This window comes from Rana temporaria, chromosome 5 (genome assembly GCF_905171775.1).
Source record: "Rana temporaria chromosome 5, aRanTem1.1, whole genome shotgun sequence".
In the NCBI taxonomy this organism is placed as follows: domain Eukaryota; kingdom Metazoa; phylum Chordata; class Amphibia; order Anura; family Ranidae; genus Rana; species Rana temporaria.
This window is the reverse complement of record NC_053493.1, coordinates 165,868,254-165,894,214: the sequence shown is the minus strand read 5'-3', so window position 1 is coordinate 165,894,214 and position 25,961 is coordinate 165,868,254. Positions and strand designations below refer to the sequence as shown.

At 45.7% G+C, this 25,961-nt stretch overlaps 1 protein-coding gene across 1 annotated transcript in view; it reads right to left on the bottom strand.

Annotated features, from left to right (window-relative positions):
- Nucleotides 1-25,961, bottom strand: part of LOC120940454 (maternal DNA replication licensing factor mcm6) — a 206,464-nt gene that overhangs the window by 39,908 nt on the left and 140,595 nt on the right. Inside the window, exon 13 of the mRNA XM_040353332.1 lies at nucleotides 490-651. Within this exon, the coding sequence (XP_040209266.1) occupies nucleotides 490-651 (162 nt within the window). The remainder of the gene's footprint in view (nucleotides 1-489; nucleotides 652-25,961) is intronic.

Below are 25,961 nucleotides of genomic sequence, written 5' to 3'. Positions count from 1 at the left end.
GTCTCCAGACCTAAACCCTATTGAGCAATCTGTGAGGCAGCCTCAAAACGGAAGGTGGAGAAGCGCAAGATCTTTAACATCCACCAGCTCCGTGATGTCGTCATGTGGAAGAGGACTCCAGTGGCAACCCTTTGAAGCTCTGGTAAACTCCATGCCCAAAAGGGTTAAGGCAGTGCTGGAAAATGGTGGCCACTAAATATTGACACTTTGGACAATTGGCCCAATTTGGACATTTTCACTTAGGGGTGTACTCGCTGTTGCCAGCAGTTTAGACATTAATGACTGTGTGTTGAGTTATTTTGAGGGGACAGAAAATTTACACTGTTATACAAGCTGTACACTCACTACTTTACATTATAGCAAACTGTAATTTCTTCACTGTTATCACATTAAGAGAGCGGTGTACTAACTTTTGTGAGATACTGTACATAAGCATTAGAAAAAAAGTTTTACCAATCAAATTTTTTTTTCCAAATATTATTTACTTACTTCATCAGTGCAGTGTATACGGGCCATGCTCTCAGATAATCGTATCATGCTTTCAAGCTGTCGGACTGTAATTCTCCATGCAGATTTTGCTACTCCACTTCCATCCCTCTGTCTAAGTCGCCGATACTGCTCAACAATAAATTCTTCGGCTTCCTTTGTAATCTAAAAATAAAGTTTTTACAAGGAGAACAAAAATTTAGCCCTATAACAATTTCCATAAAGCCACCCAAGTCGTCTGGCGTGTAAAAGGTTTATAGCCATTGAAAATGTCAGTCAAGGTTAATATTAAGGACTATTTTGACAGAAGGGGCTTAATACATGAATATAAAAGTAATTGGGAACAAAAATACAATGTATACAGAGTGTTTTAGCTTCAAGTGAGTAAGAAAATAAGATGCCCGATTACACTGAAGATGACAAGCTAATTTTTTATGAAATACAATATTCATTCAAGCACAGCAAAGTAAAAGGTAAAAAAATCAGATGCATCTCAAACTTGTACTAGAGGTGCAAGTAAAATGTCAAACCTTAAAGCAATTTTTCTGGGAAAAAATAAATAAAACACAGCACAACCACACACACACACACACACACAGCACCACACACACACACACACACACACACACACAGCACAACCACACACACACACAGCACAACCACACACACACACAGCACAACCACACACACACACAGCACAACCACACACAGCACAACCACACACACACACACACACACACACACACACAGCACAACCACACACACCACAACTCCAATAGGTTTTCCTTTGCTTTAGCAACAATGCAAAAATGTATAGGTAACCTTGCGGTTTAAAATACAGCAAGGTTATTATAAGCCTATAATAAATAGGTACAGTACAGTAAATATCTCCTAAACTTGCACAGTTTAGGAAACATTTACTTGTGAAGCTGCCAGTGATTTCACCAGGGCATGCGCTCTGAAGAAATGGCATACCCATGCTGTTCCTTCAGAGCCCTGTCTTGTGAACAGCGTCTCTTCTGCATGCATGCCTGGGAATGATGCCATTGCAGCTTGTCCAAAGGATTGGAGCCTGCAAACCCGAAAAGAAAGACCGGGTTAAGACTAAAGCCCTGTCATCGGGGAAAAAAAAAAAAAGAAAAAAAAAAACGCACCACTGGAGGACTCTATACAACAATCAAATATCATGACCTCAGTTACAGTATATGCCCCTTATATACATTATGTTCTGCATTACTTTTAAATTAAGCATACTCTATGTAGATAATTAGCCTTCTCCACCTCTTCTAAAATTTTGGTTCAAGTACTCACCCATCTGATAAGTTACTATGAGAAAAAATAAATAAAATAAACAAAAAGACCTCAACTTTGGAGTCTTTAATCAAATCTCATTCCCCATCTTGTTAAGCGATGCAGTGACATCACCACTGCAAATAATGCAGAAACTTAAAACTACTACTACTTTTCCAGTACCAATTTGAGTACCACAAAGGATTGTTTTCAATTTAAGATTCCTTTTATTGTACATTCAATAATTCCTAAATGACACACATTTCGCTTTCATTTGAGTGTCAATTTATATATCTATCTAATTCAGCCTTTCAACCAGGGTTCCCAGGCACCCTTCAGGTTTCTTTAGCAATGCCTTGGAAAAATGCCCAAACATTGTATACAAGCCAGCAGGTGGACCAAGCTTGCCTTTTAGTTACACAAGTAACAGCCTTTCATTGTGCACAATTACAACCTTCCAGCCATCGGGTGTCCTAATAACAAATAAGATCAATTGATAAGGAAGTCAGGTGCCTGCACAACATCTTTGTTTGCCCCTCTCCTGTCCCTCTCCATCAGCAATGAGCTCACATTATCTGTGTGAGGGAGAGAAATATTTCAATACTAGTCAGTACCAGTGTGTATACGCTTTGGAGGAATAAGTCACATTGGGCGTCCTGCATGTGTGTATGTTGCTAGGTTACATAAAACAATTTTTACATTTTAGAATGGGGTGCACCGAGATTGTACATAATGACATACAGCAAAATGGACGGAAAGTGGTTCTATTATCCTGACTGGGCGTCTGACGTCCAGCAGGATAAGCCGTGGGGGCGCGCAGTGATTGGTGGTGTGTCAGTCTGACACAACACATCTGCGATCGAGGTAAAGAGCCCATGATGTATGCGCTTTACCACGTGATCAACTGTGTCCACACCACACCATGTATTGGCTTTTCTTCTACTCGCACTCACAGATGTGGGTATAGGAGAGCTGATCGGCTGCTCTCCTGACAGGGGGCCTGTGCTGATTGTTTATCAGTGCAGCCCCTGAGGATGCCCACCAGGGATGCCCACCCAGGGCCAAGCATGCCAATCTATGTCCATCAGTGATGCCTGCCAGTTCCTTCTGATTAGTGCCCACCAGTGCCATCCATCAGTGCTGCCTATGTGTGCCCCTCACTGAAAGAAAACTTACTGTATTTACAAAGTTTTTTAACAAAGGAAGAAAAAAACGTATTTTCAAAATTTTCGATCTTTCTTTGTGGCGCAAAAAATAAAACCCACACTGGGAAAAATGATAAACATTTTGTTTGGGTAAAGCGTTGCATGACCATGCAATTAAAATTCAAAATGTGATTGCGCGGAAACCTGAAAATTGGTCTGGGCAGAAAGGTATACAAGTTCCCTGTATTGAAATAGTTAAAGGGTGCTTTGACCGACAAGGTTGAGAAACACTGATCCAATTCTTCCACACAGATATTATATTGTACTATCACAGCCTACGGTTCACAGCCCGTCCCAACACTATGGAGAAATGATTTCACAATCTAATGGTTGCATCATCCACTGTATCAATCAACATTAAACAAGTGCATAAAAATGGTTATATCATTTATACATTTTTATATTTCATTAAATCTTTTATTTTACATTTTTTATAAACAATCTGTTTTAAAGCGTTTGTAAACGATTGCCTTGTAAAACAACCCATTAATTTTAAAATAGAAATGAAAGGCAAGAGAGTCTTTTTCCATGGGACAGTATGCCCTTCAGTTTTGTATATGAAGAGCTGAGTTGAGCTTGAAAAATTAGGCCTTAGTTGCAAACTTTTTACATTGCCTCTCTCTGACCGAGTGGAGGATGAATTAGCAGGAAGTACCATCCCTGCCGATCTGAACGATGCAATTTCCTCATGTAACCAGATCAATATTCACTTTCAGGAGAGGTCCAGAACAAAAAAGTAAAAACACACACACACACCCCCAACACTCCCCCTGGTCCTTAGCCAGCTTGAGCTCCCCTCCCTCTAGCTGGCAGAAGATGCTCTACAGGACAAAACCTATGCAGTTGGCCCGGATCAGTCTTTTCCCTGAGGAACGTGCTAGGTGCAGAACTCTGGGCCTGGGTCTCTATTGTGGGGGCAAAGGTAATTTTTGTGTCTCCTGCTCCCATCTGGGAAACGCTCGGGTCCAATACATCTGAAAGGTGGCGTATTGGACCCAGAAAAATCACCTTCTTGTCATCTTTCTGTTCCTTCATGTAGGCACTTCCTCTCATTCTGTCTTGGCTTATCTGGATTCCAGGGGCTGCTGGCAGTTTTATGGACTGGAGAACTGCATCTTCCCTGAAGCTTACACTTTCGCCCCTCACTACACCACTTGTGGTCTTGGCCATTGATTTCACTGTTCTTCCAGGGGGTCCTATCCACTTCTAGACTCTCCCTGTTAAGATGTACACTAGGGTAGGATAAGGAAGGATATCCACTCAAAGGCCTCAACCCCCATTGTATTGGGCCTTCCTTTGTTACAGCTCCATTCTCCACACGTTGACTGGACTTCTGGGCAGATCCTGGCTTGGGGTTCCATCTGTTTCTCGTCCTACCTACTCAAGGTTGAGACTTCCTGTTGCAACCACATCTGTATCTTCTGCTCTTTCCACTGCATATACTGATTTCCGGGATGTGTTCTGCAAAAAAATCAGCTGAGGCGCTTCCTCCTCACAGGCCCTTTGACTGCCATTGACCTTGTTCCCAGAGCAGCTCTGTCCAGGGGCCGTACCTACCCTCTGCTCATTCCAGAGACCCAGGCCATGTCTGAATAAGTCGCATGAAAATCTAGAGAAAAGGGTTCATTTGGAAACCCTCATCGCCTGCGGGAGCAAGGTTCTTTCATTGCCAAAAAAGGATGGTACCTTAAGACCCTGCATTGACTTTCAAGGTTTAAACGTGGTGACAATCAAAAAATCAATACCCCTTACCTTTAATATCTTAACTTTGACAGGTTGAAAGGTGCCTCCATTTTTACCAAGTTGGATCTCAGAGGTGTATACAATCTGATACGGATACAGGAAGGTGACAAATGAAAAAACACCTTCAATATTAGAGATTGGCATTATGAATACTTGGTTATGCATTTTCGTTTGTGTAATGACCCAGCTGTGTTCCAAAACTGTCAACAAAATCTTAAGGGATCTGCTTTGTCATCCAGATGACAACAAATTGATACTCATCTTTTGGGAAAATCTCCTTGTTCACAGAAACCATGACCAGATTGTACTTCAGCACCTTAGAGTAAATCTGTATGCCAAACTGGAAAAATGTTTTTTTTTTATGTTCTGAGGTCTGGTTTCTGGGATGCTTTGTCTCTAGTTTGGATCTTCGTATGGATCCTGGAAAAGGTATTGGCCATTACCAACTGGCCTCTACCTGCCAGCCTCAAGGCTGTCTTGGGTTCAAAAATTATTATAAGCAGTTCATTAGGAATTATTCTTCAATTTCTGCACCTATTATCGCATTGACTAAGAAGGGTGCAAATGCCAAGGAGTTGTCTTCTGAAGCTGTCTGTGTTTCACGATTTCAAATAGGCCTTTGTTTCTGGACCTCTTAAGGTGACCTAATCCTGGGGATCAATTTTTTTATTGAAGTGGACGCCTCTTCAATGGGGGTGGGAGCTGTGCTTCCTCAATCCTTTAAGAAACGTCAACCATGTGCGTTTCTCCAAAAAATCTCAGGCAGAGAAAAAAACTACATTGGTGATCGGGAATTTCTTGCAATTAAATTGGCATTAGAGTGATGTCATCTTTTGGAGGGTTCCCCTCACTCCATAACGATTTTTACTGATCACAAAAATCTGCAGTACTTACAGAATGCCAAATGCCTGGAATCCCAGACAGGCCAGGTGGAGCCTTTTCTTTTCCAGTTTTAATTTCACGATTAAGTACAAACCTGGTTCCCGCAACAGTCGGGCTCATACAGTTTCTAGGTCATGCAACACGTTGGATGAGGAGCCCACCCCTGAACCGATCATTCTGGCCTCATGCATTCTTGCCCATTCTACCACCCTGGAGTCAAAGATTCCTCCTGGCAAGACCTTCGTCCCCATTGAGCCAACATACAAGATCCTTCATTGGGGACATGATTCCAAGGTGGTAGGTCATGCCGGGTTCCACCGATCCTTCCTACTCAGTCGCCTCTACCGGTGACCTACTCTCCGCTCGGATGTCAAAGACTATGTTAAGGCTTGTCATGTCTGTGCTCAGTCTAAATCCTCCACACAAGCTCTTGCTGGTTTTCTCATGCCCTTGCCCATTCCCAGGGAGCCCTGGTCTCACATTGCCATGGATTTTATCACCAATCTCCCACTGTCTGAGACTAGAGAATGAATATGGTCATTTGGGTGGTAATCACATTTTCCAAGAGAACTTATTTTGTTCCTCTTCCTGGTCTTCCATCTGCTCCTGCTTTGGTTCCCATTTTTGTTTGAGAAATCTTCCACCTCCATGGGGTTCTTTCTCATAGTGTTTCCAACAGGGATGTTCAATTTACTTCTCGTTTTTTGGGAGCCCTTTGCAAATCCTTCAATATAGTCTTGGATTTTTCCCTCTTCTTACCACCCTCAATCCAATGGACAGACAGAATCAGGAGTTCAAGGCCTTTCTCCACACCTCATTTGGTCCTCTTTACTCCTGTGGGCAGAATTCTCACAATAATCAAGTAAACACCAGTTCTCAGAAGACACCCTTTTTTACAGTATATGGAAGACAGCCCTCAGCTCCCTCTTCCTATGACCTGTTCTCCAGACATTCCAGCTTTGGCTATGGCTGGCTACAGCTCAGGAATCTAGCAATCCTATTTGAGGCAACGTTAATAATTCCCTCCGGGCAGCTGATGACAAATGCAAAGGTTTTGCTGACCGTCACAGACGTAAACCGCCTTTTCTCCAGCCAGGGGACAAAGTCTGGCTTTCCACCAGAAACGTCAAGCTCTGGGTTCCTTCTCTGAAGTTTGCCCCAAGATCCATTGGCCATAGGCCAACTTCTAAGCTAAATCCGGGTTGGTTTCAAACCTTAGTTCTCAATAAGTTCTCGTCCTCTTCCTACCACATCCCTGGTTTCTGAGGATAATCAGCAGTATGAGGTTAGTGAAATTCTGGATTCCGGGCACTGCAAATGAATTCTTCAGTACCTTGTGCATTGGAAAGGGTTTGGTTCTGAGGAGAGGTTTTGGATCACTGCATCTGATGTCTTTGTGCCTTGTCTTTTGAGGTTTCCTTCCACTCCTCCAGGCCTGGACCAAGCGGGGGAGAGGAAGGCCTTGTGAGAATGTGCATATTTACAAATGAGTCACAGACACCAATACCTGAAGCAGGTGTTGGAGAGTGCTTTTTTTTTTCATTTCACATTTTCATAGTTTTTCCACTTGGGGAGGTTAGCGTTTAGTAAAAGGTGATTAGCCGCTCAATGCAAGCCTATGGAGTGTCGGATGTCTGCTGACATCCGACCTGCTAAAATCAGACGTATGGCGATACGTCACCATCCGTCCATGGCGGATCGGATCAGATCTGATGAAAAACGGACATGCTGTCTGTTTTAATCAGATCTCTCTTTAGGAGACAGTGGCGTTCGTCAAGCAGTGAGCGGAGAGGGACCTGTCAGCTCAGATCAGCGGAGTCCGCCTCGTCTGAATGAGGGCTTAGAAAGAAGGGTGTAATAATCTTGTGTATTAACTTGGATACATTTAAATCGAAGTAGGGCTGTGCAAATTAACATTTAATTAATCGATTAATCTTTAATTTTTTTGATCGATTAAAATTCTTTTGATTGGTACTCACCTCTCCGCCGGCTTCTGGGCCTTCAGAGAGTTCCGTCGGAGATCCAGTAACGTCACGGACGCCGGCGGGGCTTGCCGTGTCCATCTAAAGGGCTCCTTTGCCTTCATATCTGCATGCCGGCGGGACCTCACTATCTGCCACACGCAAGGGCTGTTACACTTCCCTCTATCAACCTGGGATTCTACAACCATCCACTGGGAGGTGATAGTTCCCTTCATGGGACATCTACATGCCGACGGACTGATGTTAACCTCTTCTCATCTGGATTCAGCAGTGGTATCGTTGTACACATTTTTATACCAGTATCATACTTCGCTACATGTTTTTATGACTGCTTTTGGTACCGTTTGGTATTACTTGCACCATTTTTACAGTTTATGTAGCTACATCGATTTTATCTCCAGTGCAATATTTATTTGGTTACCTACTTGAAGACTATAAAAGTTTTAATGCTATTCCCATCGAGCGCTGCCTTTGTGTGTTTTTTGTATCTTGCTATCCATTTTTCCAGTGGTTGGTAGCTGCACTGGGAATCAGCCTGCAAGGAGGAGATCAGCTAAAAGTAGTTGGATCTGTATGTGCGTTATAATTAATCGAAATTAGTCGATTAATCGATTTAAAAAAAAAAAAAAACGATTAAACGAACAGAAACATTTTGATCAGTAACAGCCCTAAATCAAAGTAAATAAGATGAACTTAAGACACCCATTGGACCTATTTTGAACCTAGAGCAGAAGACAACATCAAGTGGCTTGAGGCAGGGCTGTGTTTAGGCAGGAATGGTCTTGGATCCCTGTTGAGTGAAGTGGTGGGCCGTCGGAAGCAAAAACTAGTGGCAGTATTCTTATGGCTCCCAGGTAACCTCATTTATGGGACAGAACCCAAAATGAACATGTTTCAGGGATATCCTTTCCTTTCTCAAACATGATGGGTACCTCCCAACCGTCCTGGATTGCCCGTGAAAGTCCCGCCTTGGGAGGTCTGTCCCGCGTCCCAGGCACCTTCATTGTGGGACAATACAACGTCCCGGAATTGCCCTCTTGGCCGATATGATGCCCCACTAAAAATGCTGCTGCATCGCTGCTGTCCATCACTGCCCTGTGTAATGCTGGCTGAGCCCTGCTTTATTATTCACCCTCAGGCACTTCCTAGCTCACGGCCCAAACTGGTTGCTAGACACAGCCTGTCTGACATCTAGCAACCAAAGGCATCATAACGAGGAGGAGAGTGGGGCCCCAGCATTCAGAGTGAGCCAGAGGAGGATTTAATTTCCTCCTTGCGCTTAAGCTCTGCACCCTGATCCTGGGTCTTGCCTGAAGGCGGTACCTGCCACTGGAAGAAATGTAGGAGAAATGCTCCCTGTCCCAAGGACGCTCATGGTCACTCTGCTCCCTCTCATACATGGCCCCCTCATGTCATGCTGTACAGTTCCCCCATACTGCCCTCCACTGCCTCCCCTCCCATCATACTGCCCTCGACATTAAGTGAGGCAACCGCCATGTCAAGTATAGACAGAAACACAAAATTTACAAGACACAAAGGTGTCCTCAAGATAAGTTCCCCTTTGTAATGGTGGTCAAGGGAGGGTTTACAACTAATATGTAGGTCTTTCTCTGCTTTAATGCCTCCAAAACTGCCAGAATCTTCCTCCTCGGTCTCCTCTTGTGTGTTCTGTGATGCCGCAAGAATGGTGTCTGCATAAAGTGGGCCTTGAGAGGAAAGAAAGTCCTCTTCCTCCCACTGCTCTACCTCAAGTGCCCTGTCTATAAAGTCATGCAGAGTATGCTCCAGCAGGAACAGAAGAGGGATAGGGTCACTGATGCATGCATTTTCATGGCTCACCATCCTCGCCACCTCTTCAAATGATGACAGTACAGTGCATGCATCCTTTATCAGCAGCCATTGACGTGAGGAAAAAAAAAGCCAAGTGCCCCTGAGCCTGTCCTTGTGTCATACTCACACAGGTACTCATTAATGGCTCTCTGTTGCATATGCAGCCACATTTCCAAAGTCTAGCTCCACTTGGTGGGCATGTCACAAATCAGGCGGTTTACGGGCAGGTAGAATTCTCACTGAATTTCAGCTAGCCGAACGCCAGCTGTGTATGGCCACCTGAAATGGCTACAGGCTCTTCTGGCCTGTCTAAGGAACACTTCACTACCAAATTAAGGACATGTGCTATGCATGGCACATGTGTCAACTTTCACTGTTAAAGGGCAGACAGAAGGTTAGTGCCATTATCGAACGCCACTATTCCTGGCTCAATCTTCCATGTCATGAACCCCCATTGGGCCTGCTCCTGCAGAGCTGAAAGAATCTCTGCTCTGGTGTGGCTCCAGTCCCCTAGACAGACCAGCTGCATCTTTTAGCCTGACTCGTTGAATAGCCCCTTGAATGCTTAGGGGGTACTGGTGATTCTATTCTGTACTACTTCTCTTAGACCTCTCTGCTGCCTTTGACACTTTTACAACTCTGCCACCTCTCCTCTCCCTTTCTCCATCTGAGTCCCCCAAGGTTCTGTTCGTGGACCTCTCTTTCTCAATCTACACTTCCTCCCTGGGTCAGTTGATTGCCTCCCATGTTTTTCAATATCATCTCTACACTTACAACACCCAAATCTCTCTCCACCCCTTAGCTCGCTCCCTCGGTCCCCTCACGCATCACCAACTTATTAACTGACAGATCAGCCTGGATGCCACATCACTTTCTCAAACTCAACCTATCCAAAACCGAGCTCATATTTCCTCCCCCACATGCCTCTTCCCCCAATTTCTCTGTCATAATCAACAGCTCAAATATCAACCTGTCCCCACATGCCAAGGCGTAATCCTGGACTCAACCATCCTTTCGGCCTCACATCCAGTCGCTGCCCAAAGCTCCCTCAACATCTCCAAAATGGGCCCTTTCCTAACAAATGACACCACAAAGTTCTAATCTACTTACATAGTTACATAGTTAGTCAGGCTGAAAAAAGACAAGTCCATCCAGTTCAACCACAAAAAATAAACAAACAAAATAAAAAAACAACACAGTACAATCCCATACACCCAACTACATACCCACAGTTGATCCAGAGGAAGGCAAAAAACCCCAGCAGAGCATGATCCAATTTGCTACAGCAGGGGAAAACATTCCTTCCTGATCCCCCGAGAGGCAATCGGATTTACCCTGGATCAGCTTTACCTACAAATCTTAGTACTCAGTTATTTTATGTACATTTAGGAAAGTATCCAGGCCTTTCTTAAAACAATCTACTGAGCTGGCCAGAACCACCTCTGGAGGGAGTCTGTTCCACATTTTCACAGCTCTTACTGTGAAAAAACCTTTCCGTATTTAGTGAAATCTCTTTTCCTCTAGACGTAAAGAGTGCCCTCTTGTCCTCAGTGTTGACCATAAAGTGAATAACTCAACACCAAGTCCACTGTATGAACCTCATATATTTGTACATGTTGATCATATCCCCCCTAATTCTCCTCTTCTCAAGAGTGAATAAATTCAGTTCCTCTAATCTTTCCTCATAGCGGAGCTCCTCCATGCCTCTTATCAGTTTGGTTGCCCTTCTCTGCACTTTCTCCAGTTCCCTGATATCCTTTTTGAGAACTGGTGCCCAAAACTGAACTGCATATTCCAGATGAGGTCTTACTAATGATTTGTACAGGGGCAAAATTATATTTCTGTCTCTGGAGTCCATACCTCTCTTAATACAAGAAAGGACTTTGCTCGCTTTGGAAACCGCAGCTTGGCATTGCATATTATTGAGCTTATGATCTACCAAGACCCCCAGATCCTTCTCCATTACAGATCCCCCCAGTTGTACTCCCCCTAGCATGTATGATGCATGCATATTCTTAGTCCCTAAGTGCATAACTTTACATTTATCTACATTAAACCTCATCTGCCACTCAGTCGCCCAATTAGACAGAGCATTGAGGTCGGCTTGTAAATTGGAGACATCCTGCAAGGACGTTATTCCACTGCATAGCTTGGTGTCATCTGCAAAGACAGAAATGTTACTTTTCATATACCAACCATATCTTTCTTTCCTCCCAAGACCTCCTTCTCCCCAGCTCCCTTGCCACCTCATCAATGTTCACCTCCAGGACTTCTCCTAAGCCTTTCCCATCCTCTGGAATACTCTACTCCAATCTATCAGACTCCTACTTTGTCCACTTTCAGACAATCCCTGAAAACTCATCTCTTCAGAGAAGCCTATCTGCCCCCCATCTGCACATCCCCCACAGTTATTGCCACTTGCACCTCTTCACCCTCCATCTTCGATTGCAAGCCCTTACAAGCAGGGCAGTTGTACCATCTACCCTCAAGTTGTAAAGCACTTGGTAAACAGTCAGTGCTATATAAATCCTGTATAATAATAATAATTAATAATAATAAATAGGAAAATGCAGCCGAGGAGGGCATGAAGGAGGGGTGGAGCTGCCAGATCTGGCATCACCACCAGCTGTATGGAGATGCGGCAGAAAAACAAGCTCCAGCACTGAGCACTGTCCTGCATCCAATGACGCCAAAACGTTGCTTTCCACATGATAGTACTGAGCTAGAATGGCCTTCCGTGCAAATAGTGACCGAGAACCTGTCATTATGGTACAGCACATTTTGCAAATTCACAGAAGGCAGAATACACTAGACAAAGGCAGGAGTAGCAAAGCCAGCAGTTTGGACAAGCTGGAATTTACACACTAGGCATGTGAGTGGCAGGGAGTGTTTGGCCTGCTGTACTCTACAGCTGGTGGTGTGTAGTGTTGAGCAGAATACGCCATATTCGATTTCGCGATATATCTCGAATATATAGTAGAATATTCGAGATATATTCGCTAAATTCGAATATTCGTGATATTTTATCGAAATGATTGCGAATTTTCGCTATTGCGAATGCGAAAATAATTGCGAATTTTCGACAACTGCGGTAGGAGCACTCCGATTGGCTCAGAATATTCTTGATATTTTTTAGAAATTTCGCAAAATGCGAATGCGATATTTATTGCGCAATTTCGACAAATGCTGTAGGAGCGCTCTGATTGGCTCATTCTGAAAACGAATATGAGATATTTTAGCGCAATTTCACAAAATGCAAAATTGATTGCAGATATTTCGAAAACTGCTGTAGGAGCATTCTGAAATCGAATATTTGTGATATTTTAGCGAAAAAAATATTGCGATTGCTATATATATTGCGAAATCCCAACACGCGCCCATTTCCTGGACCCTTGCCAGTTTCCTACTTTATGATCGCATCGCAATATCATAATGGTTGGAAGCAATTTCACACTCGCCGAGGAAAAGATGCTGATTAGTGTAAGTATTTTGACCACTGTTATTTCATTATCTTTAACTGCATTTTAGTCTAGTTTAAAAGTTAGTATATAAGATCAGATATTAGTATTTCCCAAACAATGTGTCTCCTGTTACAAAACTACAACTCCCAACATGCCTGGACAGCTGCAGACACCCTGGTTGGTAAATGTGTATTTAGGCACTTTCCTTGTTATTTAGCATAATGAATTTAACATGTTGTGGACATAGGACGTATGCGAACGTCCTGACTTCAGGGTCCTTAAGGCCCAAGGACGTTCGAATACATATTGCCCTTTAGATGTTGCAGAACTACAACTTCCAGCATGCCTGGGAATGCTGGCACTTCTAGTATTGTAAGTTCTGCAGGCCCACATTTTTCAGACCTTTATGCACGGGTCTCTAAACTGTGGCACCCTAGATGCAGCAAAAGTAAAATTCTTAGCATGCACTGACAGACCGTGGCTGATGGGAGTAGTAGTTTTGCAACAGCTGGAGGTGGACTGGTCTTGAAACTCTGAGTTAGGTAACAAACTCGTAGTGTTTTGCAACCATTCTGCCTCCAGCTGTTTTTTTTTCTGTTGAAAAGCCTGTGGCGTGCAAAACACAACCCAAAAACTCCACCCGGTGCAGGCAAAAATGTGCACACACATAAAGAGTGACATCACAAAAAACTGCGACGGGTGCATACGTCAGTGGTCCTCCGAAAAGGACCCGTCTCTGATCCCCCGGGGCGTTAGGCTCCTGACAGGGAAAAGAGTTACTGTGGTCCATACAGCCGAAGCCATATGGACCCATCTTGGTCCAAGCAGCCGAAGCCACAAGGACCCAATATCCTCGGAGGGACTGCCGAAACAGAACCCTCCTCGGTGAGGCTCCCCCGAAGGGAGACCCCATGAGAGCCGGTGAACCTAACCAGAAGGCCGAGTCCACCAACTCCCAAGACTTTCAGAGACCGGCCCGAGGACCAGCACCCTACTCGCCACACATAAAGTGCAAGCACCAAAACAAAAAGAGTGACAAACAAAGTGAAAAGTGACCAATGTGAAATAATTCTGCCTCCAGCTGTTGCAAAACTACAACTCCCTGCATGCAACTGGCTGCAATTACCCCCCCCCCCCTCTCACCCAATGTGAATGTACAGGGTACATTCACATGGGCTGTGGCTTACAGTGTGCTTCTAGCTGAAGCAAATTTGTCGCTGCAGCGCAAACCCTCAGCGGGAAACTACTGTGAACCCCATGCCCCTCTGACTGTACCTTAAAAACACTACACCACACTAAATATAAATTAAAAAACAAAACATATACACATACCCCTACATAGCCACCCTCACCTCCACATTAAAAGAAAACATCTTGTACGACACTGTTTCCTAAACGGAGCCTACAGCTGTTGCAAAACAACTCCCCGTTATTACCGGACAGCCATTAACTGTCCAGGCATGCTGGGAGTTAAAGTATAATTGTTGTACAGCTGGTGACGGTGAGCTACATGGTGTATCAGAGCATGCTGGTAGTTGTAGTTGTTAAATAACATCAACTCCATTATTTATTCAAAATTAATTAATCAAAAAGTCAAAAGAAACAAACCGATTATTGTTCCTATATAAAGATAGGGATGAAAAAAAATAATCTATTGTACAGGCCCATTATAAGTGTCCAAAAATAATTATAGCGGTCAGATGAATAGCAACGCATATCTCCCCTATACGTGTATCCTGTGTTGTTAATCATATATACATAATTATGCAAATGATAATGGCTGCTATATTTATGCAAAAAAGGTGGCGACCGAAATGGCAGGATATAAAATCTGTCATGTTACCCCTGTCATTGATTAATAAGGCGAGAATGCTTCCAATTGTTGAATACCATAGATTTCCGTCATATATCCATAAGGCTTTAAACAAAAGTATTACAATATACTTTGTTCTTCATCTTGCAGAGGTTCCTAGAAAAGGGCTACGATCAGCTGCGCAGGCAGCCTGATAAAAAGGCCGTGGTAAGCGCCCTAATGACGATATTAGGCGGCCAACACGATCGCCTGGCGATCGTTAAAAAATGGTCTGATATGAAGAGGCGCCACATGGACCGTGTCAGGCATATCCGGGATAAATATCATCCAGGTAAGTTATTGGTGACAGTTATGTTTTTTTTTTCCAAAGTGTATTTTGTGCGTGAAGTCGAGAGAGGAGCCGGACTGCAGGAGTTGGGAGTAGGCAGGCCTCCCCCAGAGGCAATCTGCCACCTTTCTCCATGCCCCGGGTGGCAATGGCGGGTGTGAGGGCGTCCTACCTGCTCCGCTTCGAAGCCCAACGGGGCAGAGGGACTCCCTATAAGGGAGTGAGAGGATTTGCCCGCTCAACCAGCCCCGTTAGTCCTTCGCCTCTCTTTTTAGAGACCGCATGGTCAGAGTGCCTGCATGTTAACCCAATATCGCGTGCGTGTGTAATTGTGGTGGTTTTTGTGGGAGGGGGGTGGGCGTACTAAGCGCAGGCTTACCTCGCATAGCACACCCACCGGGGGCCGGGCTGAGACCACCAAACTCAATTCACATGTAGCCGAGAGCGGGATCCGAACCCCTAGCTGCAGAGGTGAATCGCTTGTCAGCGCAGTGGCAATCGCGTTGAGCCACCGCAGCTCCTTTGGTGACAGTTATGTAAGGTCATATGTAATTAATGTAAGGTCAGATGTTGTTAACCCAGACGCCATGTTGTGGTAGCATATATCACCACCAGCCAAGGTATTCATAGTACTGTTGAAAAAAGACATGGGACAGCAGACAGGAACACAGAAGTTATGTGGGAACATACTTTTCCCATTGCTTTGCATGGGACTTTAAACAAAAACCCCGACCCTCACCAATGGGGGTAGTTAAGGGATAAATTAACGATCCTATACTTTAAGTGGACGTATAAGTAACATGTGACCAAGTGTTATCGAAATATCTACAGCTGTTATGAAGTAACATGTATTTCCCATAGAGTTGAATGGGACTTTAAAGAAAAACCCCGACCATGGCAAATGGGGGTGGGTAAGGGTTAAACCACCTATCCTATGTTTGTGGCTGACATATAAGTAACCTGTGTGCCAAGTTTCATGTAAATATCTTTAGCCGTTTGGACGTGATGCTGGAACATACATACATACATACATACATACATGCACACACACGTTGAGTTTTATATATATAGATTCCCACAAAATTCCTGTGTTAGGCGTGGGGTTGTTATAGTAATCCCGTGTACTCCATCAGGCCCTTTTTTTAACATGAGATCGTCTGAACAAAACAAAGGAGACAAAAACAGCTCATTTTACCATGGTGGCAGCCCAGCTCACGCTCAGTCCCCTGTAGTGCCCACAAGACCCTTTAATATAACATTGTCCCATTGGTTAACTGTCTATATAAATTAATTTGTATTCATATACAATACAGCAGAGTACACAGAATTTGCATACGTCATTAGAAAACATTTTAACATATATGAACATTGTGTTATTATAGGTGCTTCTCTACCAGCTGTGCGCCCCAAGCGCACAAGGCGACAGGCCGCAGAGGAGGAGGAGGATGTGGAAGAGGAGGAGAGGGATGAGGAGGAGCAGCCAGGGCCATCCACATAGTCATCCCCAGCTCCTGTGGAGGAGCAAGAGGAGGAGCTGCACCCCCCCCCCAAAACTTCTGGTGGAGTAGTGGGTGATGAAGAAGAGGAGCAGGATGAGACTGTTCATTTTACCATCAATCAGGAGGGTAAATATGTGCACAGAGATTAATAAAATTTCAACAATAAAATGTAGCTCTAAAAATGGACAGCATTTAAAGCAGGGCTGTGGAGTCGGTAGATAAATGTTCCGACTCCTCAGTTTTATGTACTTCAGACTCCGACTCCCCGACTCCGACTCCTCTGTATTAATATGCGAATGTATTTTATACATTCCTTGAGGTAAAGAAACGCAACCTACCACAGGACTACTGGCTGGGAAGCCAACAGTCTACTGTATTGCACAGTTTAAGCAAAAGACAAACACAATGAAAACAAGTGACTTGATAGTAGCAGCAGGCATAAACATCAGGAACAGGATCTTTACCAGTTCAAAAATACAAACCACATTATTTGGTTGTTTTAGAACAAAAACAAAGCTTATCTATAATGAACCAAAAACAAAATCTGCAAAACCTAGAAATGGTTTATATTAATCTTGAAATGTAGTTCTAGGCTTAGCAAATGCAAATAAATTCAATGTAGAGTTCTAAGGAAGAGAATTGCCTCTGCAAGATCCTCTTTCATAGAGGCTCTTAAGTCAGACTTTATTATTTTTAGGGCTGAAAATAATCTTTCGTAACGGTCTTTGAAATCCAAATGTTTTTTTCTTATATCCTAACAGTTTTGAAAAAGCTCAAGAGGAAACAATCTGCCATGAAAAGTATGACACAGAGAATACTCTCAAATGAGCAGCAAATTCTTTTTTTAACCCGCCAAAACCAACAGCTGGCGCAACAACTGACGAAAAATTTGGATGAGGTGGCAGAGCTTCAGAAGCTCATGTCTTAATTATGTTTTTTTTTTTTTTTTTTTTATAAAAAATGTTATTTTTTGCAAAGGTTTCATTTCTTATTGAGATTGTTAGTTTTTTAAACACATCTAACTTCACATCTAACACATCAACATCAACATCAACACATCTAACTTAATAATAACCAAAAACATTTTATACTATTACTAGCTGAATACCCGGCGTTGCCCGGTCTTCCTATCTTAACCTTTTGGGGAGGAAAATCATAGTAATATAAATATACCCATCTTTTATATAAGGGTGTAGGTAAGGGTTAATTTAACTGTTATATATTTTTATTTGGCATATAATTAATATGTATAGCAGGTATTATTGAAATATCTCTAGGCGTACAGAAGTTATGTGGGAACATACATTTCCCATTGATTTGCATGGGACTTTAAAGAAAAACCCTGACCCTCACAAATGGGGGTAGTTAAGGGATAAATTAACTATCAGTGGTATCAGTGAACAGCAGTGGTAATAGGAGTATAGAGTGGCAAATAACTTCTGACATAGGTGTCTTGACTGAGCAGCAGCAGCAGCAGCAGTAGTAGTAGTAGTAGATACAGAGTCATATCACTTGGCCAGGAGGTGCCATGATGAACAGCAGTGGTAATAGTAGTATATAGAGTGTGAAATTACTTCTGACATAGGTGTCTTGACTGATCCAGAGGAGTCATGGGAGAAAGTCATGTGGTCAGATGAGACCATAATATAATTTTTTGGTCATAATTCCACTAACCGTGTTCGGAGGAAGAAGAATGATGAGTACCATGCCAAGAACGCCATCCCTACTGTGAAGCATGGGGGTGGTAGCATCATGCTTTGGGGGTGTTTTTCTGCACATGGGACAGGGTGACTGCACTGTATTAAGGAGAGGATGACCGGGGCCATGTATTGTGAGATTTTGGGCAACAACCTCCTTCCCTGAGTTAGAGCTTTGAAGATGGGTCGAGGCTGGGTCTTCCAACATGACAATGACCCAAAGCACACAGCCAGGATAACCAAGGAGTGGCTCTGTAAGGAGCATATCAAGGTTCTGGCGTGGCCTAGCCAGTCTCCAGACCTAAACCCAATAGAGAATCTTTGGAGGGAGCTCAAACTCCATGTTTCTCAGCGAGAGCCCAGAAACCTGACTGATGTAGAGAAGATCTGTGTGGAGGAGTGGGCCAAAATCCCTCCTCCAGTGTGTGCAAAGCTGGTGAAAAACTACAAGAAAGGTTTGACCACTGTAATTGCAAACAAAGCCTACTGTACCAAATATTAACATTGATTTTCTCAGGTGTTCAAATAGTTTTATTCGGCACTGTAAATACATCAGGTCCGGGGCTCCATCAGGGAATGCATGACAAGGGACCCTTCAGCGCCCTGAACCGACGGCGGGTGCCAGAAAGTCACCGCCGATCCAGGACTCATTCATCTTTATGAATGTGAGTCTGTCCACGGAGTCTGTGGACAGACGGGTCCTCTTGTCCGTGACCACCCCACCTGCTGCGCTGAATGTCCGCTCAGATAGTACGCTGGAGGGGGGGCAAGACAATAACTCCAGCGCATACAGAGCGAGCTCGCGGCAGGTGTCCAATCTGGCAACCCAGTACTCCATGGGGTCGTCGGTGATCATACTCTCAGAAGCACCGACGGACGCCATGTAATCTGCCACCATGTGGGCCAGCCGCTGGTGGTGACTGCTGCTGCTGCTGGTACTGGGTCGCTCCGATTGGAAGAACATCCTCATCTCATCCATTAGGTCCCCTGCTCGGCTGCTGCTGGGTGCAGCCACCTGCTGGGTGAGATGAGGGGGGACAACTGGAGGCCGGGGAGTTGCCTGCTCCAACCGGCTGACAATGCCTGCCTGCAGTTTCTCCATCCGGTGCTGCCTCCGGCTGGCTGGGATGAACTGCTCCAGTTTCCCCTTGCACCAGGGATTCAAAAGGGTGGCCATCCCTCCTGAGGCATCTCAGCATGTGGGCAGCCATGGGGAAGAGCACAGTCCGCTGTGACTCCTCACTGCTGCCCAGGTCAATGAGGTCAGACTCTTAATCCCTGAGGCGCTGCTGCTCACGCTCAGAGATGCCCAACCCCCGGACTATCGGTGCCCCCAACACCGGCTCTCCCTCCTGACCAGGCCCTGACTCCAGGACGACACCAGCAACCTCCTCATCATCATCATCCTTCTCGTCCTGGCCCTGGTCTCGGTGGAGCATTGCTGCCTCCTCCTGCTCCACCAAGGCACTCTCCCCAGCTTCGAGCAGGCGATCTAGTGTCCTCTCCAGCACGAACACTATAGGGAGCATGTCATTGAGGCCGACATGCTCCCTGCTCACCATCTTGGTCGCCTGCTCGAAGGAGGACAACACATGGCAGACCTGGTGTATCTGCCCCCACTCCGCACAGGTGATGAAAGGGAGTTTTAGTGAAGTCCTCTCAGTGCCTAGCTCCAGCAGGTACTCCCTCGCCGTCCTTCGCTGCTCCCACAACCTCTTCAGCATGTGGAGGGTGGAGTTCCACCGCGTCACACTGTCCACAATCAGCCTGTGAAGGGGCAGCCTGTTGACCCGCTGCAAATTGGACAGGGACGCGGTAGCGGTTGGGGAGCGCCTGAAGTGGCTGGCAATCCTACGCACCCTTAGCACAATGTCACTCAACCCGAGATAGGTGCGCAGGAACTTCTGCACCACTAGGTTGAGGACATGTGCCAGACAGGGCACGTGGGTCAGACTGCCAGCATTGAGGGCGGCGAGTAGGTTGCTGCCGTTATCACAGACAACCATACCTGCCTGGAGCCTTCGGGGTGTCAGCCACTTCTGGACTTCAGTGTGTCTCCGGTCCCCTCAACTAACAAGCTGGAGCATGGCCTGACAGCGCACGTGCCCCACACTTGAGTAGCTACGGGGGCGCTTGCTGGGAGGCTCAGCAGCTGCGGAGACAGTGGCTTGAGGGAGACCAGCAGTTCTCCCCTGGACACCCCGTGGCGGCACCACAAAATCTGTTGCCGCCGATCCCTCCCCGGCGCCTCGGAGGGAAACCCAATGGGCCGTGAAGCTGATGTAGCGCCCCTGCCCATGCCTGCTGGTCCAGCCATCCATTGTCAGATGAACCCTGTCGCTGACAGCGTGATCCAGCGACATGGTTACATTCTGCACAATGTGCTGGTGTAGGGCAGGGACACCAGTCCTGGCAAAGAAATGGCGGCTGGGGACACGCCATTGGGGTTGGGCCTGCTCCAACATCTGCCTGAAGGGGTTGCTGTCAACTATGTTGAAGGGCAGCAGATGTTGGGCAATAACCCTTGCCAGGAGCCCATTGAGGAAACGCACACGTCGGTCTCCAGGGGGGAAGGGAGTGGTGCGTTCAAAGGCGTCTGAAATCGACGCCTGGCGACGGACGACACTGCAGGACACAGACGCGGAGGGTGCTGTGAAAGTAGAGGTCTGGATGCCGGTACCAGTAGCTCTACTAGAGGGAGCGGGGGGGCATGACCTGCTGGGAAGAGATGAAGCTGTGGCAGGGGCTGCTGTAGCCTGCTCACTTGTGGTGGTGGCACTGCTACCACCACCACGCTTCATCTCGTCATACACCCGCCAGTGGTTGATTCGCAGGTGCTGGTTCAGGGCTGTGGTACCCACACGAGCCAAACACTTCCCTCTCTTCACCCTGACTTTACAGATCTGGCAGATGGCCACGGTAGGGTTGTCTGCTACCAGGGTGAAGTAGTCCCAGACAGGTGACTTCAGCACCGCCCTCCTGTCAGATGGGGTGACGATGACTTGCACCTGCTGGGACTCGCTGCGCACAGGTGGAGCTGCCTGCTGCTGCTGCTGACACCTCCTGCTGCCATCACCAGTGGAGACCCTGACACTGGTCTCCCTGGTGGTGACCTGGCGCACCGTTTCCCCAGGGTGCCTACCTTCCCTGTCGTCACTGACGCAGTGAGCCGACGAGTCAGATGGCACCCATGATGGGTCACCCTCCTCTTCGCCCCCAGAGATGTCAGACCAAGGGCTGAGATGTTGTGGTCTGAGGGAACCAGCTGACATGGAGCCTCTAGCCTGGCTCCGCTGTCCCCTCACCCACGCCTGGGTCTGACTAGGTGCTGTTGTTGCCTGCACCAAAACAGCAGCACCACTTTGAAGGGATGTCTCTGGGATACTGCCAGCAGGTATCCCATCCTCCTCATCCATCCCTTCAAAAAGGTCCTGACCATCAGGACAGAGCTGGAGGTCTGCCTGATGCATGGCCTCCCCCAAGAGATCCCTCTCACTGTCGCTGTCGAACAGTAAGATTCTGGACTCTTGGGGGCTGGGGGGGTACTGAAGGCACCGGTGTAGTGGTGGTACTACTGAGTCGGGACAGACGACTCAGTGGCACTGCTGTGCCCCATATAGTCCACCACTACTGGAGCCTGAGATGGCAATATCGGGCGGCTGCCCGATGGAAAGAACTCCCGGATCAGGCGGACTCCCCTTCCACCCGATCCTGTAGCACTAGTAGGGGCGCGAGAGGTACCCCGTGCTGGCAGCGACCCAGCACTGGGAGTAACTCCCCTACCCCTGCTGCCACGGCCACGGATGCCGCTCATAATTGCTGAGGGGGGGGGGGGGGGGGTAAACTTTATTGGGGCGGGATATGTGAGGAAGGTGTTTTTTTGTATTTTTAACAGACAGGCACGCAGACAAAGACGTAGACAGACGGCTACTAAACTATAATAAAACTAGTACACCAAAGACAAGGACTACAAAAAAAAAAAGTACTAAACACTAACTGCTTACACAAACTTAACCACTTCGTTACCGGGCCTATTTTGGCACTGTTCTCCTTTATGTAAAAATCAAAATTTTTTTGCTAGAAAATTAATCAGAACCCCCAAACATTATATATTTTTTTTTAGCAGACACCCTAGGGAATAAAATGGCGGTCATTGCAACTTTTTTTCTCGCACGGTATTTGCGCAATAATTTTTCAAACGCCTTTTTTTAGGGGAAAAAAACAGTTTCATGAATTAAAAAACAACAAAACAGTAAAGTTAGCCCAATTTTTTTGTATAATGTGAAAGACGATGTTACGCCGAGTAAATAGATACCCAACATGTCACGCTTTAAAATTGCGCACACTCATGGAATGGCGCCAAACTTCAGTACTTAAAAATCTCCATAGGCGACGCTTTAAATTTTTTTACAGGTTACTATTTTTGAGTTACAGAGTAGCTCTAGTGATAGAATTGTTGCACACGCTCTAACACACGCGATGATACCTCACATGTGGGGTTTGAACGGTGTTTACATATGTGGGCGGGACTTGCATGCGCGTTCGCTTCTGCACGCGAGCGACCGGGACAGGGGCGTTTTAAATTTTTTTTTTATTATTTTATTTTATTTTTTTACTTCATTTTTTTATTTTTACACTTTTTTTGACATTTTTTTTTTTGATCACTTTTATTCCTATTACAAGGAATGTACACATCCCTTGTAATAGGAATCACTGTGACAGGTCCTCTTTATGGAGAGATGTGGGGTCAATAAGACCCCACATCTCTCCTACAGGCTTACAAGCATGAAATCGGTGAAAAACATTTCACCGATTACATGCCGACAGCCGCGATTGCGGCTTTGTTTACTTCCGGGTACCGGGCGTGACGTCATAACGTCGCGCCCGGCCCTCCGACGGTCATAGAGATGACTGTGACCGTCTGGTCACCAGTCATCTCTATGGTTCAGCAACGCGCGCCGGCCGATTCGCTCTCCGGGCCCCCGATGGCACGGGAGAGCTCGGAGAAGCACCGGATGGCGGCGGGAGGGGGGGGGGGGGGGGCACGACCCCTCCCGCTGCCTAGAAGAACGATCGAGCGGCGGAACCGCCGCTTTGATCGTTCTTCTGGTGCACAGAATCGCCGGCTGAAGACAGATATCTGAATGATGCCTGCAGTGATGCCTGCAGCTGCAGGCATCATTCAGATATCACCGCTCAAAGTCCAGGACGTCCCAGGACGTCCTACGGATCTGAAGTGGTAGACTATAAACTAAAGCTAATTTTTTTTTTTTTTTTTTTTTAAACACTAACTGACAAGGACTACAACTACAACTACAACTACAACAAAAAAATGCACTTAAACACTAAATAATATTTTTTTTTTTTTTTTTTTGACACGACAGACACTAAACACACACTAAACTAAGCTAGCTGAAAGAAATGTACACTAACAGTATGTACACTTACTACACAGAAATCTATCTAACACTAAGCTAAACTACCTGAACAACACAAAACGTAGCTTTTAAAAAAGCTCTTGGGTCTTTTGCTTTGAAAAAAGCAGTTTATAATCAGTAGAATATGCACTGAAATCACTAGCAAAGTAGCAATGAAGCACAATGCTGATGCTGCAAGATCAATCAGGAACACAGACACAGGAACACAGAAACAGTCCACACACTCTAGCCACCTTCTGAATCTGCAATGAAATGGTGCTGGGAGTGACCTTATATAATGTCTGTGCAGGCAGGTTCCTATTGGTTGCAAACCTATGACAACTGTGGTAGGAGAACTCTGATTGGCTCTGATGCAAAAGAAGGGCGTAGAAAATAATCGTGCAATATTCCTATTGCCGAATATTCGCATTGCGAATATTCGGCAATATAAAACGATCGCTTCAGCTACTCGGCCCAAGGTCTCTAATCATACCAGCAATGCTTTTAGACGTCGATGGAGATCACTAGGATGTGATCTGTTTTAAAAATGAAACTGAAAAAAAAATCGCTCTGATGCGGAAGATAGGGGCGAATAAAATAATCACGCGATATTGCGATTGCCGAATAATCGCATTGCGATTTTTCGGCAAAATACAATGATCGCTTCAGCTACTCGGCCCAAGGTCTCTAATCATACCAGCAATGCTTTTAGACGTCGATGGAGATATCTAGGATGTGATCTGTTCTAAAAAAAAAAAATTGGAAAAAATCGAATATTCGGAATTGCGAATATTCACCGCGAAATTCGAAATATATCGCGATTACTCGAATATGCTATATTCGAGCCGAATATTCGCAATACGAATATTCGTGAGCAACACTAGTGGTGTGCTGCTGGTAGACGGGTTGCAAGGACCTGTGACACCCTTTGCTATACCATCATCCCTTTCAGTGGAGACTGCCAAGAGGTCATGAGATATAGCGTGTAGTGGACATGAAAGGTGAGGAGAAGAATGGGGTCCCTTTTGTGTGGCTTTCAGGTGCTCTTGCCAATGGTCTGAGTGGTGAGAGATTAAATGCCTTTGCAAAAATGTGGTACCCAAACGGCTGGTGTTTTTGCCATGCTTGCAGCAGAGATTGCCAATTGCAACAGTGCGATCAGCTGCACATGTGCTAAAAAAAGGTCTAAAACAGATAAGCTGTGGGAAGTGGGCCGGGAGATAACAGCAACTTAATGGAATAGGGTGGCTGCGCTCTACTGTTCCATGATGGCTGCCTCTGGAGGACATCCTGCCTCATTGGGGTTGTGTCCCCCCCACCCCTCACTTTTCACTACCTCCTCTGCATGCTGTGGCTGGATAGCACGGGCAACATCACTAAACAGATGAAAATGTGCCCTGCCTGAGGACGGACCATGTCCACCTTTGCCTGTGGACACAGACACTGCTGGCCCCCTCCGTGGTATGGGAAGGTCTGCCTCCCCTTGTTGGCCTCCCAGATATTTTGTCCTCTTTCCTCCTTTGGCACCTCTGTGATTACTTCCTGCTTGCTAAGATCCTCTATGGCTCTCATTAACCCTTCGGCTTTTCCTTTGTTTTTTGGAAGTTTGGTTAAGTACAAACTGTTTGGGGGTGTTTTTGAGAACTCCAGGTGATATCCGTCCCTTATTCTCAAAATAAAGTCATTGGAGGTTATCCTTTCCCATTGCGGGAGGAAGGCCCCCAGTCTTCCTCCTACTGTGACCAACTTGTCATTTCTTGTCGTAGGTTTGTTCAGGACGACGAAAAATCGCTCCTCCCTTGCCTTTCCCTTTCAGGACCCAAGGTCTTTTTTGGTTGTCTGCCTTGGGTGTTGTATAACGGGGACCTTTTGGGCCCCAAGTTGTGCTTTTTTGTCTCCTTTTGTTCTGTTGTGGCTGACTCCAGGGTGCTTTGCGTTTCAGCGGAAATGCCTTTTTATCCGCTGTACAATCTAGCACCTTCTGCAACCCTGGCCCAAATAGCAAGTCCCCTGTAAATGGGATGCCACATAAATAGTTTTTTGATGCGCAGTCCCCCTGCCATGGCTTTAACCATATGGCCCTTCTTGTAGAGTTGGTAAGTGCGGATGATCTGGCTGCCATCCATACCAGTTTTGCTGAGGCATCTGCGATATACGCTATGCCTCGCAGCAGTGTGGGAAAGGAGAATAGGATCTGCTCCTTCGCAGTTCCTTCCTCAATGTGTGCCTGAATCTGGTTTAGCCAGAACTCCATATTTCTGGCCACCACCGTGACTGCCATTGCTGGCTTCAAACTTCCCTGTGTGGAGTCCCACGATTTCAGTCTTT